The following is a 23,065-nucleotide window of genomic DNA, read 5'->3' as shown; positions in this document are numbered from 1 at the left end:
AAGAGTATTTGCACTTTTCCACAATTTGAGTGTTTTGTGTGTGGCAAATCAAACTATTTGTCATGTTTGATGAATTGACTGATGAATTAGTTCTGAGCAAAAGTCCTGCTACTTACATTTCGTCTGCATTATGATGGTTTATACTTTTACTTCACTTCATTGCAGAGGAAAATATTAAACTATTTATCCAATTAAATTTACATTAAAGCTATTACGTAGATTTAGGCTAATAATACACATAAATATTACATATTTAATCACGGAATAAATTATGAGTTACTATTAAAATGATTATTTAAGCCATTAACATTAGTGCACTCATTAATTTATTAATTAATTACAATGTTATATTTTGTCATTGTACATAATACTCCTGCTTTTGCATTATACCGTAAGTATATTTTCCTTCTGGTATATTGGAAGGAATTAAGTGGCTGCCCCCAAACACACACACATTAATGATGATTTATATTTGCTCACAGCTGCATCACATTGTTGCAATTAGTTTATTTTGAAAATGCTTAAGCAATGTCCTTAAAATATATTTTAAATTCAGAATTCAATTGTACTGTCTCTATAGTCTGCAGTTATTGAAAGCTGTAATTATTGATTTATTGATGGACAATAAGAAATTTACAAATGACTTATAGAGCAGCTTAAAGCCAATACTAAAAACAGCTGTGGGGTTGCCAGTTTGTGGAAAATCCTCCTTCATCACATTAAGGCTTGTCTTTCAGAGGAGCTGCAGAACATTAGGGCTTTAATCTACTTCTAAACACAGATTGATTCACAATACAAAAGGAACATTTCAAAGAATTCTGTGAGCAAGCAACAAGTATGAAGGGAATGGTGCAAAAGAGAAACGCATGAATCCTAGAGTGCAGCAAATAGGTATGACTGTTTAATTTGCCAGCAGGCTTTACTAACAGTATTTGTTAAACGTGATAACGTCTAGATAAAGAGTAAATATCGAATTGCATAAGGAATAGGACAAATTTACACCAAGGTATTTTGGGATTCTTTTTTGACAAAGACAGATAAATAGTCTTTATTGCACACAGAAAAAGCCCCCGGCCCTAAATATGTCTGCAATATCTCCTATCATGTTACACGCATAGTATAAATTGCATATGAAAAAATAGATACAGAGACAAAAACATTGTTACTTTGCATGATACTCAAGAAGTATAGACAACTAAATATAATGCCAGACCCACCCAGATCTGTCAGCTTGTCAAGACTGCACTGGAGAATCAACGCCACCCAAAACATGCTGATAAACAGTGAACTATTTTGTCTTTAATCACTTGTGCTGCATCTCTGTTGGAGACTTGGGAGAAACTCAGCGTCTCCATTTGTCTGTGGATAAAATGGAAATCACCTGTTAGATTTAATTATCTTCATTTTTCAGAAAAAAAGGCAGAGGAGAAACACATTTGAACATTTATTTATTAGACTTGGACATTGATGAAAGCATTTTGTGTTTACCTCTGGTGTTCTCAAAGCAGGTCTCACAGTGCACCTTGCGCTTGTAGATCCACATGCTGTCCCCAGCTTTCAGATGACCCAGAGTACTGTTACACACATCACACTGTCAAAATGAAAACAAACACTCACATGAGGAAAGAGATGCATGCGGAGCAGTCAGCTGCACAGTTTCTCACAACATATTGTGGCCTGTGGCAGACTTTTGTGGTACTTGTTTCCATGTACTTTTTATTATGCTGCTCTTATCTCATGGCTGTAGTTACTTTGTACACTAAAGGCTCTGAACACTCTCAAAGGTGTTTGAAAGTTTGTGAAGGCTTCAGGTTTTGCAAACATACATTTAGTCACAGTTAATTCAGGATTCGCTCCCCTGTTTGTCTGTCTTGTAACATCTTTCTCACTACAGACCCTGCGTGTCTCTCCTGCTCTATTTGGACGTCTTTTTCCTGCCAGTCTATGCCCCGACTTGGTGGGTTGTGTGGTTGTCTTCTTGTGCTCGTCCCCAGACATCTGGATGATAAGTTTGCTTGTGATTATTGATTTTCCCTGTCTTTTGGATTCTTCCTTGACCTGATTTTGCCCAAATCAGCATGACTCTGCAGTGATAAACCTTGTTTTAGATTTTCTATAACCCTTTGCCTGTTGACCTGTTCTCAGAAAACTATGTCAAACCTGATAACACCGGTCTTTGTCTTGTCCTCATTATTCTGGCAATAAACAGTTTGAGCTTTTAAATCCTGACTTGTGGTCATGCATGCAAGTCCTTAAGATTTTTTATACAAATTATGTGATCACTTTTTATAAAGTCAATTTTCAGTGATGAAACTATTTCTTATAAAATAAGAAATTGCTCAAGCTTATCAACCACATAATTAAAACACTACTTATGCTTTGATGCAGGAGTAACATCATATACATTACTGACAATCCCTACAATCATGATATAATATCACTGTAGCATTAACCCTTTACATTTTCCATAAATGGAGATAACAAACTAATTATCTCACTTTAAAGCAGGAAGCATGGCAGTTGATCTTCATGTCTTCCAGGACTATCTTGGCCTCAGCAGTGAAGGGCTTACGGCAGGAGGTGCACAGGTCTTTCTCGAGCACAGGCCTGCATGTGTTGGAAAGTGTTTTAACATTATGTTAGAACCACATTAAACCCATATGTTCTAATTTAATTTCTAACCTTGGAAACAGTTATTTGAAAAAAACAATCTTTGCCCTTGTTCCATACAATGCAGCAGACTTTACTCAAGTGCTGTACTTAGGTCATTTGTTTTAGTACTTCCATTTTATTTAAAATCTTTTCTAATACCTTTATCTTGAAGCCATATGTACTTCACAGATTCTTAACGCAGAATAATAGATAAATAAACAATCAAATAATGATTCGACCACCTCTCAGTTCTGTACAACCAGCGGTTAAAAACAAACATGTTTAACGAGGCCTGAACACTTGAGACTTCTGCAGAAGTGTTTTTAGGCAGCACTTCTGGACCTGATTTGAACATTGTTATCAACAACATCAGGTTCAAAGGTTGCTTTTTAGTCAAATTTCATTACAACTATTGGATGAATTGGCACATTTGTACAGACATCTATGTATGTCTCCTAGATGACGAATTCAAATTAATTTGGTGATTGCTTTCCCATCATTGCCCTGAGGGGGGCAAAGATTATTAACAAGATGATGCATTGCCATGAAATTTCATAGTGTTGTTCCCTTCATGTGCCTTTCAGCAAAACTGTGTTTTCTGGTAGTTCACAAATGTCCAAATACAGCCTCAAGCAACCACTTGGTAAGGGAGTCAACATTTACCTAATGTTTCAGTCAAACTGTTTCCAAGGTTGAAAGACCTGCTCCACTTTCCTACCTTTCAGGAGAAGCATACACACTCTTGATGGTTTTCGAGTAGATTGGATCTGACAGATTCTCATCTGACCTGCTGTTAGAGAGTCATTTTTTGTTTTTATTTTCAATAAATTTGCAAAGATTTCAAACAAACTTCTTTCACAGTCTCATTATGGGGTAACGTTTATAGAATTTTAAGGAAAATAATGAATTAGATTCATTTTGGAATAAGGCTGTAACATAACAAAATGTGGGAAAAGTTAGGCTATGCGAATACTTTCTGGTGGCACCGTACAAAAGATGATCAAATACCTGCTGCTCTTGTACAATGATGAGGAGGAGTAGACAGTGGGGCTGGTGATACAAAGACAAAATGAGCCACAGATCACAGGTGAGATTTAGAACATTTTGAACACGGTGTAAACTCAAATCACTTTTTAACGTTTATATCCTACCTGGAGTCTGTTTTGGAGTAAGAGTAGGTCCCATTATTGCTGTGTGTGCAAAAAGAACAGACTGTAGATAAGATACATTTTCATCTTGCTGTGTAAGCAGAGACACTGCTGCAAAGAGCTGAATGTCTATAATTATGTGACTTGTTGATGGCAGTCAAAGGTTTACCTGGGGTTGGTACTGATAGTGTAGGAGGTAGTGCGGGTTGAGGGATTATCATCAGTATACGAGCTGTAGCTGTGAGTTAAAGAAGCATAGGGATGAGTTGGATGCAACTTCACTTTCTGACTGTTATAAGAAACCGTGGTAACTGTGTGGTATAATTTAAAACAAACAGAACAAACCTTATCATTTTTTGTATTTTAAAAAAAATGCTAAATAAATAAACTAATCACATCTGTTGCTTTGTTTTTTCAGTGGCTTAAATATTTATTTAATATTAAGGGAAACTATTTAAACTAAATCATTTGAGCTTTGAAAAGATCATTATAGTTACTGAAAATTAGAAATCATTTTTAACATCATCATGAAATATTTTCCTTATGTACGTCAGACAATATGAATTTAGCTAAAACTACATTAAATGGATCAATGTAATGTACTACATTAATATTTAGCACTCCATTAACACATACAACCTCTACCACATCTGGAAAATCTGAAAAAAGCATCGTCTACTGCACAATACACACAAAAGGAGCGCAGCACATTCCCAGACCTTCATTTCCCTCACTCACCCTCTGCCGCTGCTCTCCACTGTGACGACCTCTCTCTTTGTGACACTTGACCGGCTGAGACAATGACAAGGTCTTGCTTCAGTGACATGATAATAACTACATGGATGTTTGTTTTGTTAAAGTGACTCCATGGGAAATCTCACCTGAGAGAATTAGACAGATTAAATGCAGGATCTTTAAACACCAGGCTGTCATACGGGTCATCAGCCCTGTAAAGACAACAAAATTAAACACATTTGGTCACATGTTGTAAGAGGGTAAACTGTACACACTGTGTATTATTTGTTCTACATTAACTCACCCATTAGTGCTGCTTCTCACTGTCACAGTCTCAGTACTGGAGATGTTTTTTTTGCTGTAATAAAAGAATATTATTAGAACCATTAGAACTATACTGTGAACTATTTCTTTTATGATTTAACACTACTGAGGCCCAGAGGTGCATTTCATAAAGCACAATACATCTGAGATGTTGTTGTATTTTGCACTTTATGGCCACTGTGACTACAGCATAGTGGGTGTGATTTCAAACCTTACCCATTTGTGAAGTCATCATACAATTTGTCCTCAGCACTAAGGAGAAATAATAAAAAACAAAGGGTCAATAGTTTTTAAGAATAATATTAGTAGCAGTTTTGCTACATCATGAGTCAAATAGCACGACTACATCATTTTTGCAGAACCACTGTGGTTACAGCTGGCAGTTTCAATCTATCAGCAAACTGAATTTTTTCTTTGCTTTCTTGACTCTGTTGCTTGTTTACATTTGTGGTGATGCTGCAGAAATATATTTATCTGTGTTATGTTAAACAAAATGTGACAATTGCACAAGTGGAGGAGTCCCCAAATTTACTTATTCATATCCGATACATTGTTATCCTAAGTTAGCCAACAGCAGTCATCATATCATGTTGGTCTCACAAAGGCAAATGAGACTTTAGTAATAAAACATGTAGTGTTTTGATCTATGTACCTTAGTTTTTGTTTCAAATATTTTATGTCTCATTTCGAATGTTACAGTCTAATTTACATATATAAAAAACTCAATGGAAATGGACATCCATGTAATTATTTATGTAAATTAATTTCAAAAAGGACCAGTTGTTTCCTTAATGAGCTCGGCATTGTAGTTACTAGCAAATATTACTCAAACTTAAGTAAACATTGCATTTTTAGCTATGAGCTGCTACACATTCGTTGCTGCACGGAGTATTCATAACAGCACTGACTGTGGAACTGACTCAAAATAGTCAACGGTGGAATTACAAGATTGGCTAATGTATATTAAATACTTTTTTGAAATCGGGGCAATTCTATGGCATAAGGTTTATGAGCCTGTGACTTCCCAGGCAGTAATTGTTTATACAGTATGATATATTAGTTGTTATTCTTTGTCTTTCTAATGCCTTTTGATGACAATAACACAATTGTAGAACATACCAAGACTAATAATTGAATGTATTTGACTATAATTCCACATTTAGGGAACACAGCTTGCATTGTACCCACTACAGATTGATACTCACTTCGTGTCACTGCTTTTTACTGCAACAGTGTCAGTTTTGGAGAAGCCTGCTTTGCTGTAAAAACAGAAAGACAAAAACATATATACATTATTACAGCATGTAATTACTGATACTGTAACAATCAATACAAGTCATGTTTTAACACTTGATATGAAATGTTGATCCTTGTTTAAAAGTAACACCTGTCATTAGGTGAGGCCTTTATAGATGAGGGGATGAGTGAGTCATAAAGTTTGTCCTCTGCACTGTACAGAAACATAAAAAAGACAGTTTAAATATGACGCCATGGATATATGTAAACTATTGTTATTCAATAATCTGGCAGTATCTTACTCTTTGTTGCTCATAGCAGTGGTCTCGGTCCCTTTGGTTGTCCTGATCTGTGAGTAGTTTGAGTATTGTGGACTGTTTGACAAGATTTGACAACAAATCAGCCTCTTATTCAGGCACGGATTGAACCAACATTGTATCATTAATACAACATTCTCATTTCCACATTTAATGATTTGCTACGTACAGAATGATCATATCTTTTATAAACTCTCTTTCCTTCTTTTCCTTTTGGCTGTTCACTTTCAGGGGTCCCAACAGCGAATTACTTTCTTTCACTGGTACTAATGTTATATATACAGTATAAGTCACATTTTTGATGTGTCTGTGCTATACCTGCAGTCAAATTTGAAATAAAACTGTTTTGTTTATTTTTTTTGAGACTATGTCTACATTGTGGTACTTGTACTTTTACAATGAGCAACTCTGCCAATATTTAGTATTATGCGTTTACCCTTTGCTTGAAGACTTCACTTTCTCAGTAAATGTTTCAGTCTTGGTGGAAGTTTTACTCACTGGAGAACTGAAAAACAAACTGTTATCATTAATCTGACAATGACAATGTGTGACAAGGTCCTACACATTTTACTATAATATTTTCTACCTGACATTCTGGGTGGTGGTGATGGTGGTCTCTGTGGTTTTACCATCCTTGGTGCTTATAGTTGTTGTGGTGCTACAGCAGAAGAAAAAACAAGCAAACAAACAAGTTCCTCAATAAGAAAAGACCTGGATATGCTGTAGCAACAAAAGACAAAACCTTTAGACATATTTGTTTTTTTCTCTGTTGATTTTTAAAAAAATCTATCTTCACTGAATCATTGTTGAAAAAAATCTGACTTCAGGACTGAATGTATGCTGCCGCAAAGTGATAATTCCAAAGATTAGCTGCTTTATTATGAAAATGTACCTTTTCGAAGAAGAGGATGTATTCTTAATGAATGGAAAGGGGCTTTTGGTAGAATTAATTCTAATCAAAAGTACTAAAAGTAATAGACAGAAAACTAAAAATATTGGACAAACCTGCTCTTCAACTCATTCTGGCTTCCACTATATCTGCAGTGGGAGAAATCACAATTAACGTTTTGCTCATATGATGTGAATGTTAAAAATAATGTTCAAACATGTGTATCAGAAAAAGATAAAGAGTTTGTGCAAATGATACCGCTTGGAAAGAGCCTGCACAGTAGTTCCGCTGTTATCAACTCCATCACCCTGTGAACTATGAGCAAAACATTAAATTAAATACATTAAGTTAAAAGTTAATGAGACTAAATAATAGTTTAGCTGCATTTTATTATTTATTTGTGAATATACTTAAATATTTGTTTTACCTCACACCAGTTTCATTGGTTTTGTACCGGTTTAGAATAGATCTGCCAAAGTTTGGGTCTTTGCTGAAAGGAGAAGAAAATAATTCACTCATGCCAATCGTGCAAAGATGACTCAACACTGACTTCCAAAAGGAATGTACTTTCTACTCAACATATCAGAGTAAACAACTGAGATACAAACGACAAGTCACACCCAACATTTCTGCCATTTCCAAGGTGCCTATGTGTAGTAATAATTTATGATTTGCATTACTTACTCGACAGCTTCATCCTCTTCATCCACTTTTCTGATCCAGCTGTTGTCCTTCAGGCGAGATGTCTTCGCTGCAAATCAACAGTGGCTCACGTTAAAGCAGTTATGCATATTCTGAGCAGGACAATATTTATGATACATAACAGAGAACTGTCAAATTCTAACAATTAACATGTCACTCTGCAACTGCAAATAGATAAATGTTTTTGAAGTAACAGTGTTGGGGAAGCTACTTTGATATTATAGCTTCGCAAGCTACTTCACACTTCAAAATGTTGAACTACAGCAAAGCTGCCCTCGGGAGAAACCTGGTTTAGATAAAGTGTACTGTAAATACCCCACTATTCAAGGGACAGTGTAAGGAATGTCCGCTGTTGTATTCAGTGTTCATCAGTCAGAAACCTGCCTTCCAAAAACTAGTCCACGTGGGGGTATTGCACAAAGCAGGATTATTCAGTTAGACAGGTTAGTTCTAAAAGAGCATGAAACAACTTCTCTGAACATTTGACTCTGGACATTAACTAATTAACACCTAATATAATCAAGCTTCATTTCAGCAAATTCAGCAAAATTTTCAGCAAAAACATTCTAAACAAAACACTTCCATCTCTGTTGTTTCCGTTCTACACCAAAAATGGCAAAGAAGGTAAGGTAACCTACATAAATAAGCTTAATTACGAGTAAGATACTGCAAAATGTAGTTAGTTCACAACTCCATATCACTGTACACATAATCATATTTGTCTAGTTTACCTTACAACAGTAAGATCTCTAAATTTCCCTTTTTTATGTAGCGCAAAAGTGCCTGATCCACCTCCACAGTGGAAACATACATGTTTTTAGCATTGTCATTTTTTATAGTGTATATTTAAAACATAGATTATACAGAATTTGAAAGATAAAATAAGGTTATGCATGTTGGTCTTTTGTTTGTCTTGATAATTTTTAATACTTACCACTCTTGTTCATTTTGTAACTGTGCCTGCATGGACAAAAGAACAAGAATCGAAATAATCACATCACAGGTACAGAATGCATGTCCCATGTTGTAATGTCATCTCAACTCAAAAAGCATAGGAGTGAATCTTTTTTTAACTACCGTATAGTGGAAAACCATTTTTAAGTGCGCATTCATGTGTGGTTTTGTGAATGTGTCATGAGCTGGGTTTGCCATCGAGTCTGTGGGTGTATGAAGTGAAGTTCTGCTCAACCTCAAAATAAACTGGTTTGCCTTGATCTGATGGAGACACACCTACCCACCATAATAAAGCAGCTCCAAACAAACTGTACCATTGTCAGCAAAACAGTGGGGCATGCAGGTAACATAACATTACGTACGAATGATAAAGATGATTCACTCTCGACTACATGCCCACACTAACACTTCCCTATCAAAAACCTAAAAGCATCTGTAACTTTAAATACAACATTTGTCTAATAACTATAATGTAATCTACAGTCTGACAACTTTTTTAGTCCATAAACACTGTGTTTAGACCTATTTGTGTATTTAGGGTTGTGTGAAGATTTTTTGTATCTTGTAATGTGGATGACAAATGTAACAAATGTCTGAGTTAAAGGGCTGATGAAGAAGTTCTTGGAGCTTTCTGAACTATTGGAAAGGCTTGTCATTCTAAAAAAAAATAAAACGAATATAATAATAAAGAATTATAGAATTTTATGACAAATCAAGGAAAGTCTCTAGCTTTTAAGACTTTAGAAAAATTACTCTTGATCATTATACGATTACAAATCAAATGTAACTCTTTCATAATAGAATATCCTATTTCAAGTGTAGAGACAAGCAATTTTAAACACAAATATTTAATCCAGTAAACCAATAAGCTCAGACATGAAATGACAGGGTGGGTGTATGTGTGTGTCGTGTCCCTGCCTAATGAATCAATGTGTCAGGAATATCTTAATAAATCAATAGTCACAGTAGTTCCAATAATACAAAAATACATTATGTAATTAAATACTGTAGTTGCATAATTAAATAATTATATCAATGATTACACATTAAAAAATAAAAGTGTCTTTTGTATCTTATAGCAAAATATCTGTACCACACAATACATTATTCTGAGCACATTTTCAGTGAATTCTGTTTTGACATTATACAAAATGTAAAGGAAATCGACTTAAGATTTGAAAAGAGACTGGGTACGCACCTCCACAGAAAGGTCTGAGAACTCGATGAACAGACAGTAGGAACGCTTACAACAGTTTAGTTTCAAGCACTGGTGCACTACTCCGCTGTATGCAAACACACCCTAACCATTTCACCTGTTTTAATAGACGTCAAGGGAGGTGACTCCACAACCACCCAAGGGAGTGGCTTTGCATGAACAATCAAAGAATAGTGTCTTTCCTCCTTGCTCACCCTACATTTTTGTCCTTCTGTCAGAGTTCATGCCCTATTATGCATTCTGTTGGTAAGGTAAAAATGGAGGATTGCTGAAGGACCTGCATATCAACCTAAATGTCAAGGAGGCAGAACGACAAAGTGGGTTTGGGATTTTGTTCTTCTCACACTCAGCCTTGAACTTAGAACATGATTGAGTGAAAACAATCATTTTGTTCATATTCACTGACTTAATGTAGGTGCTAATATATTGATTTTCAGTTTATACTGTATATGATGAACTTTAAATTTGTTATGAGGGATAGTACCCTACCACTATAGCTGTGTATTAATATCTTGTATAAATATCTTGTTGACAACATTATCTGGCCGAGAGTGGACTTTGACACATGTATGCTAATAAAAGCACTGTCAAGTGAGACAGTTTTCATTTTTATGTCATGGTCAGTTTATAGAATTTCCGGAAGTCTGAGGTGAGTACCTACCCAGTCAGGGAGAAAACCACTGTCTATCAGGTCTCACCACATTCCTACGTGAAACTTTGAATAAAACTTTTACTGAATGCCATTTAATTATATGTCTATAGTGGTGGAAGAAGTACTCAAAACTTTACTTTACCAGTACAACATTATTAAAATACCCTTTTCCAGAAAAAGGTCTGCATACAAAATTCACCTTATGTAGAAGTACAGAAGGTTAATAGAGAAAATGTACTTAAAGTATAACAACTAAACTGATATTTTATATATATATTTATACCTCATGTGAAACCTGTGAAGAGGGGTCGAGTAGGCAGGATTGTTTTAAAAGGGGCTTAATATGCTGTTTAAATATGAAACATAGTTTCAAAAATAGCAGTTAAAGGTCAGGGAAACACACTGGATGTATTTATTGTATCGTATTTGCTCCTGAAAGGCAGCGATGTAGCGGTGTAACATAGCACCTATAAATAATTTACCCTAACATTGTACTTTACATTATTTGGGTAAATGTACTCAGTTACTTTCCATCACTCTATGTACAATACTACTCATTAAGAACAGTCTGTCTGCCATGCAAAGAAGATTTTGCTTCCTGAAAGTTACAAGAGATAAGAGTAAAGTGATACACAGAGGTATAATTAGTCCACGTACATCAAAAGAGTGACAATTAGCATTGAACTGCGACTGTCGTCGTCTGTGACTGTTAGTTTTGTTTTTGGGAGTGGCATGTTTTGGACAATCAAAGGAATGTAAGGTGCATAGCAGGCTGGGGCGTGAACACGCGACACTGATAGGTGAACCCCTCCTAGTTGTGAAGACAGGATGAGAGGAATGCTACCCTGCAATGATTAAAGTACATGGTGTAGTGCCACAGGCTATGGTGCATTTTTAACATAGGTCCATGAACAAATATGATCAAATCCTATAGATTCAACCACTTCACTCTAACTGAGCCAACAAAATATAGATAAAAGGAGTTGTAATTATTTTAAAGTACCAACAAAACCACAAACAAGCCTAGCATCTTGGAATATTTGATACTACAATCCTACAGTAATGTCCTGACCTCCTAAACCTCAAATTATGCTAAAGAACAATATCTTTCCAATCTTGTTGTGATCAACTACTATAGACCGAGGGTGGATAAACCATTTCTGTGTGTATCTTCTGTGGCTCCTGTCAATTATGGGGTCCCTTAAGGATCATCACTCTTATTCTCAGTTCTTGAAAGTATGAGTTATCATTCCACTGTTTCACACATGACTTGCAAATAAATTTTCCGTAAGCGTGAGTAAGAGAAATTAATGTGAGATATTGGCAGGCTGCCCAAGAGACATTAAAAGCTGGTTATCTGTTAACATTCCTCATAGCAATGATAGCTAAACAGACTGTCTGCTGGATGGGGGCAATGGCTGTACTAGGTTGACCCATACCTAAAAGCTCAGATAAAAAACGTAGGGGCAGTGATGTATAGGGCTCTCAAGCTGGAAACAGATTACTTCTGTGGTTAATGTTAGTGTTTTTAGCTGAGATTGTTGGAAAAAGTTAAGCACTTTTTTCTTTTGATTACTCTGAAAAATACAGCCCTTTGTCCTATGGTCTGGCCTGGTCCCTTTGCATATTTCCGAGATTTTACACCGTCTTCTATCTTCCAATAGACTTTAGGTCTGCTCCGAATCAAACTGTTTTTCAGTCACTTCTCACATCTCGCTTATTCACACAGGCATTTACCATCTCCATTTTCTAGTATTTATTATTATATCTATTATGTGTTATTTTACCATGAAGCACTTTGTCACCTATGTTCAAAAAGGTGCTGATTTACTGTAGGCCTTATTAATTCCTCATACAGCACACTGGGTGGTGCTAAAGCTATATTAGTGGAAGTGACATTACTGGTTGTGCAACCTGATACAAAATAAATAAATATGGCAGGTTTCTGGAGGCTTAATATGTCCTGGTGAGTTTACTGTTGAGTCAAAAGAACCTGTTCGGTTATGGTAACTGAAAGTGATTATGGTGATTACACAAACGCAAAGAGTTTCGGAAATCTTCCTGTATTTCAGGAAGACACGTTGACACAATGGTATGCCAATATAATAATTTATGCCAATCTTATTCATTCCAGTGATTGTGAGCTGAAACATGAACTGATACTTTTAACATACTTTCGTAACAGTCCAGTTGTGTTGTCATCTCTGTCAGTTCATCTTGCTTGTTGTCTGAGCTATGGTTGTGCATTTCCTCCTTTCACTGGTCCAAGCTGGACAGAGGCGAGACAACCAAGGGTTAAATGACAATTGTGGCTGCATCTTCAGGTCACTTAATTTAATGCCAAATAATTTCCTTTTTTTATAAACTTGTACGTAAAGGCTGCCAATGAATCTCAGCAGTTTGTGGTCCAGAATGGTTTTTATTTTTAATTTTTTCAGCATAGTTCTAGTCACTTCAATTGGGCTCCCTTTTAATTATATTTAATACTGAAACTCCAACACAGTCCCTCAGCTGTAAGAGTTTGTTGTCATCACTAATACCTGCAGGTTCTGTGACACTCTACATGTAAATTGCTGAATGCTTCCTGAGTTGCTATGAGAAGAGACTGTGGACCGACCCCTCTCTTGTCATTGGATAATTGCAATGCCTCACAGCCAATAAAGCACCACTAGAGCCAGGGAAAATCTCTCTCTCTGCAAGTAACTGTAAATGTACATCCACATGTACATACATCTGTACCACCCTTTAAAGGAAAGATTATATATGCATTTGGGAATCACATGCGTGTCATACATACTGTAGCTGTATAAGTGACTGTTTTGTGTAAATTTGTGTGAAATATGCTCTTCCTGCACCTGTTTTCTGAATCCACCTTTGCTTTGCAGTGGCCTCTTCTGCCATTTTGTTGTTACCCAACACGCAGCATCGCTTAGTTTAACCCTGCAGTTGTGGTTCCTCTGCACCATTGTTTGACTCCTATCAGAAGGTGAAAATAAAAGTAAAATGTTGGACTACTGAGGCCATGCAATTAGATTTTTAGGTAGTAAAAATAACATGTAGGGCATTTGTCAGCTGGCTATGTGAGAGCAACATCATCTAGAAAGGTGCACCTTTGTAGTAGATATAGAGGGAAAGCAGGTTCTGGCACATATTACTTAAAAGGGAAACATTCAGAGTTACACATTGGTCGCTGGAGAGGTATAAACATATTCCAGGCAGCTTCTATTAATAGAGCACTAGTAAATGGACTGAAAATGATAGCAGATGAGAAGCACAATCAAAGCAGCCTCAATATAATACAAGTTATTTTTAAAGATTGCTCGATGCTTTTGTGTGCGACAAAGCATCTGATCGGCTTTCAAAGTGTCTGTGAGCCAATTTTAGGTCGAATGGGGAGGGGTCCTGGACCTCCGCAAATAAAATATCCAGATTTCTACTGTGCACAGTCTGCAATATGTTCGATAAGGTTAGATCTGCTGACTATTGGGCAATATTTCAGCCACAGTGGTTATTATTATTTTTAAAAAATAAACTGTAGGTTAGATTAAAGACATACAGGGGGATAATTATTAAAATTAAGAAATTACAGCATCGCTCCGTTTGGACTTATGAAAATATCCCGGCATGCTAGCGACGCAAGACTCAGCCAGGGAGGGGAGGGATGATGGAGCTAAGATGGCAACCCTACTGAGGGTGCTGCCTCTCCGGGGTCAAGAATTATTCAAGGAAGGAATGGAGCTCACACTCCGCAAAGCGCCTTTTGGAAATTAATGCCACCGATCCTGTCATTCTTCAAGAAGTTTTGTTATGGCTTGAGAAGATATATTTTCAGGAGGCGACCATCGTGTTGACGCTTTGGCTGGATCGGAAGACCGTAACGTTAGTTGCACCACCAGAGAGGCTACAATTTGCGCTTATAATTAGTAGGGACTGTGGATGATAATCGTGGTATTTCTGCAACTTGAATTGGACAACTGGGTTCAAATGTGTTGGATTTATTGACAAGTGGGCTGCGTCTGGTGGCTAGATATTATCTAGTTGTGCTATCTTTTGAGTGATATATGCATTGTTCTCCAAAACGATGATGTGTGCTGCTGCGGCAGCGGCCGCCGGTGGAGGGATTCTGCCTTCCTCATCGCCCTCGATGGGGCTGGGTGTCAGGGTCATTTCTGGAGCCAGAGCCGATCTCTCTACTTTTGGTTTGGGCATGGGTTCTTGTCCAACACCCGGAGCCCAGTCGGATTGTCGGACTCGGTACCAGCTTTTACTCTCAGGGCGAGCACTGGCGGAAAGATACAGACGGATTTATACCACTGCTATCAGTGATAAAGAGCAAGGGATAAATCAAGGAAGGTAAGTGGTTAAAATGAAACATTTATAGCGTTATGGTTAAAAAGGAGTATGTGTCATTTTAACCGAGGCTAACGACCGCAAGCTAACATTAACCCCTGCTCAACGGCACGTCAGTTAGCATCAGCTACACCCACGGTTTATGTGGTTCATGAGCTAACGATAGTGGGACAATCGTCATGTAAGACACTGTTTTAACTGCAAACAATCAATTGTTTGGACGCACCGTGTTCTGGGGATCAGCTTGCTAATGTAGCATTTTGGCATCGACTTCCCTAGCTTATCCGTGTTAGCTAAGCTAAGCGAACGTTACGTTAGATCAGTCTTGCGCGGGGGGGTTGCACTGTGAGTGCTGTGGACATTGCATTTCGCCCAAACATTGCCCCTGAAACGAAACCAACACCCACTTGGACCGTATCGCACTCAGAAAAGTGCACCGTCGGCTTAGCATTATATCCCAAACAAACAAACACGCTAGCTAGCTAATTGACTAACACAACAGTTGCAACTAATAGCTGCCACCCAGCTAGCTAACGTTAAACGTAAACAAACGCGCCGCTTGTGTTGCTAATACTTAGATTTTTTTGTAAAACATTAAAAAACCCATTGCTGGGGGGTTGTCAGCAGAGATTATAGCACACAGTTATTTAATAAAGTTTGATGTATTGTTAGTGAGCTGTGCTTTTTAGGCCCAACGGCGTCACAGTTTGGGAAGCTAGCTAAGGTTAAGGAACCAATCAGCCCTTACTAAGATTACCTTAATCTGAACATATTTACATATAACTACATTTTAAAGTGACCATGACCAAATGTGCACTTAAAACATAACAAGGGCAGCCTCTTGCACCTAAACATGCAAGTGTTTGGCATATTTGGATGAGGATGAGCTGGGAGGTGAATAGCCTCTATTGCTTTTTTGGCATAAGCGGGTAATACAGTTACGTCATTCTAGTCAGTCAGTTTGTAGACTGACTGAGTAGCTGGATCATTGCAACATCATCACCCACAAAGCCATAGTTATTTTTCGTCTAGTGCCTTTTTATTAAACGGTATAGCACCGCTACTTTTTTTGCATGTACAAAACTGCCATGTCGAAACTAGGGGACAGACTACAAAGTCAACGCTTCTTAAGCACTGAGGAATAAATGGTGCTTCCGACTTTTTGGCTGAGTGACACAGGGGAAAAAGCTGCATGCACAAAGTGCAGTGTGTATTCAACTAGATTACAGCAAATGTGTTCTCAAGTGTCCGGCAGTCAGTGAAGAAACTGAAACTGAGAAGAAATCGTCTCCTGCAACAGGATGCTAATCCAGAGCAGACCTTAAAATTCATCATAAACTCCTTCAAGAAATGGAAATGGGAGCTTTTAGCAGGTCTCTCTCAGTCCCCAGACTGAACTGAATCACCAGCATAACAATACTCCCTTAAGATAATCTGCAAGAAAGAGAGACATTTATAAATTAGGAATAGGAAGACTTAACAGGCTACAAAATGTTGTCAAAATGTGAAATTGCCAAAGAGCAGATATCACAGTTCTTATTATCGACTTGGAACTGTTGCGCATGCCACAATTAAAGCTATTTTTCTTTCCGAAATATAAAGTGACATTGCATAATGAAAAGGCGGATTTTCAGATGAAAAATTCATACTAATCTATCATCATGTATATTTTCAGACATTTAATTGAAAAATATCAATTAGTGAAATAACTGTTTAGTAATCAGTAAGCTTTATTTCCCTGATTGGCCCTTTGGTATTTACTCACTATACACTGCTTTTCTGTAAGTAATAATGACTACATATTTCTGTATTGCCTTTCTATTTTTAGTAGCAATTGTATTTGTGGTGCTTAATTTGTCAGCCGTAAGAAGCCAGTGATAAACAAATTTCAGAGAGAATTTAAATACCTCAAAAAGGAGCTTTGTCAAGCTGTGGAACAGTGAATGTAATGATTATCTCTGCACCTTTTATTATTAAGTAGATATTCATACATATAATAGCACATGTACTTTTCTAGTTGCATATACTAGGTAGACTAAGAAAACTTAAGCATAATTTGCATGATTTTTCCAATATCATGGCTGGCTTAAAAGAGGATGTGTTGACCACAACTTAATTTTCCCCCCAATACTTCCCACATCATTATGTTGGATAAAGATGAATGTAGATGTGTTTCAGTGTAACCGTTGCTAAGTACACTGTATATTTTGCAGTACTGAGTAATCAATGTGTGTTTTTAGGGGAAAGAAGGCTTTGAGTAAGAAGAAACTCAAAAGGCGACAGAAGGTCAAGTCCAAAGTCAAATCAAGAACAAAGGTAAGATGTCTGATGGTCAAAATAATTGTTATTGAATATAATTCAACTTAAAAGACCGGAGCTCCAGTTTTGCTGTCTGTCTAAAGTATGTGTGTAAGAGAACATGCTATACTGCTTGCTCAGGGGCATCATGTCTTTCTCTATAAAGTTCGCCATCATCAGAGCTATTTTCTTTTGGCTGTTTGGTTTGTGTTTGTATGGAGTGGCACAAACACATCAGGTAGTGATGCCCGATGGCTTGTAGGCATTTTAGCTTACCAGCTAGAGGTTGGGTTTTAAAAAAAGTATCAGGAACAACCAAAAAAAAAAAAAAACACACACACACACACACACACACACACACACACACACACACACACACACACACACACACACACACACACACAAAGCAACACTTTAAAAAATTTGGTCTTATATTGCATCTTTGCAATTTTGAAAAAAAATGCATTTGTTTGTTAGAGAACAATTAGTTGTTTGGCCCTCTAATCAATGAATACAAAATGCATGGTCATTGCAATGTTAAACCACTAGCAGTTCCATTATTTATTACTGTGATGTAATGTCTAGCACATCCTTTGCACTACTTAAATACAATTGCAATAGAAAACATCACTGACTCTTTTATTTTACGGGTTACAACTGTCACAGCTCTAGGTATGCACTGACAAGTCCTTACATGTGTTTTGATAGTGAATGAAGTTAACAGATAGTGATATGACCAAACGGGTGGGGTAATGATGAACAGGAAAGACCCTTTACACATGAAGCTAAAGATGTGTATTGGCACATAAGACACATGGGAGTGGCTCAGGCTTGTGCATGATGGCTTGTTGCCGAGCGACCTGATATGTTCAATGTCTCCACGGCAACTGTTGCTTGCATCCATCTCCTTGAGTCAAAGAGGACTCCTGGTCTGTATCAGAGGATGTAGTGTTGTTTTTGCGTCTGCTATACACCTACTTGGATAACATAGAGGTTAACTTGTTGATTCCCAAAGTTATGTCAGCAAATGTAATTAGAATATATGGGGTCATCTCCTTGTTGTTTTTCTTATTGAGTGAAGGAGCAGTCTGCTCTGTGGTTGTTCTGTAATATTGTTAGTCACTGCTAGGATTTAATTTTGTTACACTTTTTTTTTCTCGAGCAGCAGATGCAAGAGAAATTAATGTGATAGAAGCAGAGTGAACAGAGGCTCTACTACTTTGTCATATTTTACCTATTCCCCTCAGGCAGTTTAACATGGGATGGGCTAGTCAGTTAAATTCTCTTCAGGTTGACTTGTTCAGCAAATCACTCTCCATAAATATTACATATTAGTGTTTTTAGAGGCAAAGATTTCAGTGTTAGTCAAGGCATGCAGGCTTAAAAGCATGGGGTGTTAACCGGGCACTCTTGCTGTATTTGTATGTGTTGTGCTCATCTTGCTCTGTCAAACATGTCTTGCCTCAGCGTAGTCAGATAAGTGTGTGGTTTCAGAGGGCCTCATCTGTTCTTTGTCTTGTGATGTGTTTATGTGAAAGTGCAGTCAGATCAAAAGACCAAGCATAAACCCTTATTCTCCCAGTTAAGATCGCGATATAATGTCTTGTGCAAATTGTTTTTCAAAATGATAATAATCACACTGTGAAGGTACAAATTGATGAGAATCAAAAAGATCACCACATACTTTTATTATTTTTTTTTCTTAATTTACATAATCCCTGTGAAATCTTCCCAACATTTTTTTTCTCATTATTTAAGCCTTTTTCAAATGAATCAACAGATTTAAGATACCTATGGGTACTTTTTTAAATTAATCATTAATGCTGTTGTTGGCATGACTATGAGGCTCTCTTTGAACTCTTGAAAGCCCCACTCATACCCCTCACCACTCACAAATGTGCCAAGCTCACAGAACAATCAGAAAAGTGTGGTGGTTTTTGTATTCATCCCCCCTGAGTTGGGAAGATTTCACAGGCATTATGTAAATTAAAAAGAAGAATTATAAAAGCTTTTGATGTTGAAGGTGAACCTCCAAAGTCTTTTGCAGACTCTAACAGGTTTTCTTCTAAGATTGTCCTGTAATTTGCTCCAACCATCTTCCCACCAACTCTGACCAGCTTCCCTGTCCCTGCTGAAGAAAAGCATCCCATCAACATCATGCTGTCACCACCACGTTTCACGGTGGGGATGGTGTGTTCAGGTTGATGTGCAGTGTTAGGTTTCTGCCACACATGGCGTTTTGCTATTTGGCCAAAAAGTTCAATTTATTTCGCTCATCTGACCAGAGCACCTTCTTCATCATGTTTGCTGTGTCCCCCACATGGCTTGTAGCAAACTGCCAAGAGGAATTCTTATGGCTTTCTTTCAACAATGGCTTTCTTCTTGCCACTCTTCCATAAAGGCCAGATTTGGGTAGTGCACGACTAATAGTTGTCCTAACTAATAGAGCTGGTGATCTCTGCAGCTCCTCCAGAGTTACCATGGGCCTCTTGGCTGCTTCTCTGATTATTGCTCTCCTTTTATTAATGCTCTCCGGCATGTCAATTAAGGTGGATGGGCATGTCGTTTCCATTTTCGGATGAGAAATTGTACATTGTTCCATGAGATGTTCAAAGTTTTGGATCTTTTTATAACCTAACCCTGCTTTAAACTACTCCACAACTTTATCCCTGACTTGTCTGATGTGTTGGTTGACTTCATGATGTTGTTTGTTCACTAATGTTCTCTAACAAACCTCTGAGGGCTTCACAGAACAGGTGCATTTATACTGAGACTGTATTGCACAGCTGGACTGTATTTCCTAATTAGGTGATTCTGAAGGCGATTGGTTCCACTGGATTTTAGCTAGGGGTATGAAAGAGAGGGGGGATGAATAGAAATGCACACCACACTTTTCAGATATTTATTTTTACAAAATGTTTAAAACCATTTATCATTTCTCTTCGACGTCACAGTTCATTTGTGTTGGTCTATCACATAAAATCCCAATAAAATACATTTGTATTTAGTTGTAGCATGACAGTATGTGGAAAAGTTCAAGGGGTATGAATACTTTTTCAAGGCACTGTACATATTACAATCATATACATATATTCTGCATTAGCAAGGTACATTTTATAGTAATTTTTATATGTGCTGGATTACATTTCTTTTTTATTATGTCAGAATATTCATATTTTAATATCTGCAAAAATATTATTTGCCACCTCCTTTGTCCATCCACCACCTTTACTACTGCAAAAGAACTACTTTTTTGTACTATATCTGTCATACTACTTCCTGTTGTTAAACAAAATATTGCCATTAAACTTCACATGTAGAATAGGTGCAAAATAATGTTATTTGTAGAAGGTGACTTGAATATGATACACTCACAACACAAAGCTATTCCTAGATAAACAAGAAATTGATATGACAGACACCAGTGCATTACACAGGCACAAGATCCGGCACAGAGCTAAGCATCAATTTCTCTGAAAGACAAATATACAGCAGTGGTTGAAAAACCCAAAAGAACATTTCCAGCCACTCTTTCTGTTTTGGTAACAGTATTTGCAGAGTCTCTAAGATAATTTTGTATGCAAAAAAATCATGTTCTATCTGCTACAAATTAAGTTTTAATCTCATTTTTATGTTAAGGATTTTAATATTCAGTAGTTGGTAAATTGCATATTTACTAATCTGAACTGGTGCTGGCTTGAAAGTCTGCTTTCTTATTTTTACATAAAGCCATCAAGCTTAACTATGTAGCTATTCTAAATGTGAAAAGCGGCCCCATACAAACCACTTTAGATATTATAGATTATGCAGAAGATTGGAGTGAGAAGAAAACAGTAGCCACAGGTTTTCAGGATTTTGATTCATGGGTCTACATTTGCTTGTGTGCATCGTGACATAGTGTAAAGGTTTCAGTTTTTATGTTCCGAGTTATCTATTCAATTATAGATCAGTAGCTGCCAGGTCTAGTTGAACCTGTCACACACCATTTTTACTTTAACTACCTCTTGTCATGTGTTCAAGATTGAGCCTCAGATGATAGATTAACATACATATCTTAAATTGGTGATTGTGTTGTAAAGTCATGGCACCCTAATCATAAACACACATTACAAAAGAGACAGTTGTGTCCTTAACAGATGGGGAGGCTTTAATTTACATAATAAATACCTTTTGGATTCAGCTGGACTCAAAGATTAATGATCAGAATCATGATTTCATCCATCCATCCACTATCCAAACTGCTTGTTCTGTTCAGGGTTGTAGGAGTGTTGGAGCCAATCCCAGCTGCTGGATATAGGTGGGCTACACCCTGGAATGGTCGCCAGTCTATCACGGAGTGACCTGCCTTTAGACTAATTTAGTCATTAGTGTGTTGTGTGTGTGTGTATGTATGTATGTATTTGAACTCTGAGAAGAACAGTGTAGTACATTCAAACTGTTGAAACATTGGTTAAAAAAACTGGGAAACTTTAGTGTGCAGCCATTTGTTTTGTTTTTTAAACACGCAAACTTCACACGGAGAGGCGGCAGCCAACCAGTTGGAGACCCACTAGCCAAGGCGACACCACTGAATGTGCTGCCCCTATGTCAACAACAGCTAAATCTATCTACTGCAATCCATTAACCTTAATGGCAAAGTGATACCAAATAGTACATAGGTACATTTTTTAAAACAGAAAGGTTAGAATGAGACATTTCCACAAACGCTGTTCTATCAGCAAAGCAGGAGACCATTCGACCGAGCTTTTAGATGGGAAGGGAAATGGGAAATTTCCCCAATGGTTTAAGATGATAATGAGTGACCTCTCGCCCCAAATAGATGACATCATCCTGTGTCATTGTGATTCAATAAGCACAACACTGCAAGAAAAAGCACCGTTGATCAATAAAATTCTCAAGTGGTTGCCTTATGACTGTGGTTAAAAAGGCTATGCTTGGTGGACTGGAGAATGCTTATCTATGACTTAGTTTAGAAAGTTTCTATGTGGAGTGTAGGTTTGATACTGTAATGATTATTTGGATGTAAGTGCTTAACCTTTGCTGTAATGATGTAATTGTAAATTGAACTACTTTTTTGTACTACATACTACTTTCTGCTATTAAACAGAATATTGCCATTCTACTACACATGTAGAAAAAGGTGCAAAATAATGTTATTTGTAGAAGATGAATTGAATATGACACACCCATAAAAAAACAGCTATTTGTAGATAAACCAGTGCATTACACATGCACAAGATCAGGCACAAGGCAAAGAGCAAAGCATCCATTTTTTCCCAGTTGGCTTGCTTATCTCATTTAAAAAGGTAGACTCAATATTAAAAACACCTCTTATTGTGTACTTCAACAGCACAAACAACTAGAGCCTCCATGAATTTTCTTAAATGGTTTTAATAAAAATCAGGGAGGCCAGATTGAGGTGGTTTGGACATGTTCAGAGGAGAAACATAATATTTCGGTAGGAGGATGCTGAGGTTGAAGCTGCCAGGCAGGACGTCTAGAGGAAGACCAAAGAGGAGATTTATGGATGTAGTGAGAGAGGACGTGAAGTTAGTTGGTGAACAGGGGAGAGGATGCAGAGGACAGGGTTAG

The 23,065-nt window shown here is 37.2% G+C and overlaps 2 protein-coding genes and 1 long non-coding RNA gene across 7 annotated transcripts in view; 1 reads left to right on the top strand and 2 right to left on the bottom strand.

Moving 5' to 3' along the window:
• Positions 1–487: 487 nt before the first annotated feature.
• On the bottom strand, positions 488–10,290 carry scel (sciellin). 2 transcript variants are annotated; one of them, XM_067516064.1, is made up of 22 exons: positions 10,156–10,290; positions 8,938–8,963; positions 7,986–8,052; positions 7,729–7,791; positions 7,560–7,616; positions 7,418–7,450; positions 6,999–7,070; positions 6,849–6,917; positions 6,398–6,469; positions 6,247–6,309; positions 6,065–6,118; positions 5,076–5,111; positions 4,840–4,893; positions 4,682–4,747; positions 4,539–4,592; positions 3,970–4,038; positions 3,804–3,842; positions 3,661–3,702; positions 3,371–3,442; positions 2,499–2,607; positions 1,489–1,591; positions 488–1,359 (listed from the first exon to the last, which is right to left on the bottom strand). In XM_067516064.1, the coding sequence occupies exons 2-22, from the start codon at positions 8,948–8,950 to the stop codon at positions 1,343–1,345; spliced, it is 1,224 nt and encodes a 407-aa protein (XP_067372165.1). In that variant the 5' UTR covers positions 8,951–8,963; positions 10,156–10,290; the 3' UTR covers positions 488–1,342. The 2 variants fall into 2 exon arrangements, with proteins under 2 accessions (XP_067372165.1, XP_067372166.1); XM_067516065.1 differs by having other exon boundaries at positions 8,938–8,965; positions 10,159–10,240.
• An 845-nt stretch (positions 10,291–11,135) lies between these two features.
• On the bottom strand, positions 11,136–16,891 carry LOC137133003 (uncharacterized). Its single transcript, XR_010915193.1, has 3 exons — positions 15,402–16,891; positions 13,681–13,801; positions 11,136–13,094 (listed from the first exon to the last, which is right to left on the bottom strand). It is a non-coding gene; the product is annotated as an uncharacterized lncRNA (long non-coding RNA).
• mycbp2 (MYC binding protein 2) overlaps positions 14,459–23,065 on the top strand; it is a 59,910-nt gene continuing 51,303 nt past the window's right edge. For 3 of the 4 annotated variants that reach the window (XM_067516057.1, XM_067516056.1, XM_067516055.1), the window contains exons 1-2: positions 14,459–15,178; positions 17,416–17,491. In XM_067516057.1, coding sequence (XP_067372158.1) covers positions 14,907–15,178; positions 17,416–17,491 — 348 coding nt within the window. In that variant the 5' untranslated portion in view covers positions 14,459–14,906. The remainder of the gene's footprint in view (positions 15,179–17,415; positions 17,492–23,065) is intronic. The other variant, XM_067516058.1, reaches the window with a different exon arrangement.

This window comes from Channa argus, chromosome 9 (genome assembly GCF_033026475.1).
Source record: "Channa argus isolate prfri chromosome 9, Channa argus male v1.0, whole genome shotgun sequence".
Classification (NCBI taxonomy): Eukaryota; Metazoa; Chordata; class Actinopteri; order Anabantiformes; family Channidae; genus Channa; species Channa argus.
Note: the sequence above shows the minus strand (reverse complement) of the source record. Positions and strands in the feature narration are given on the sequence as shown.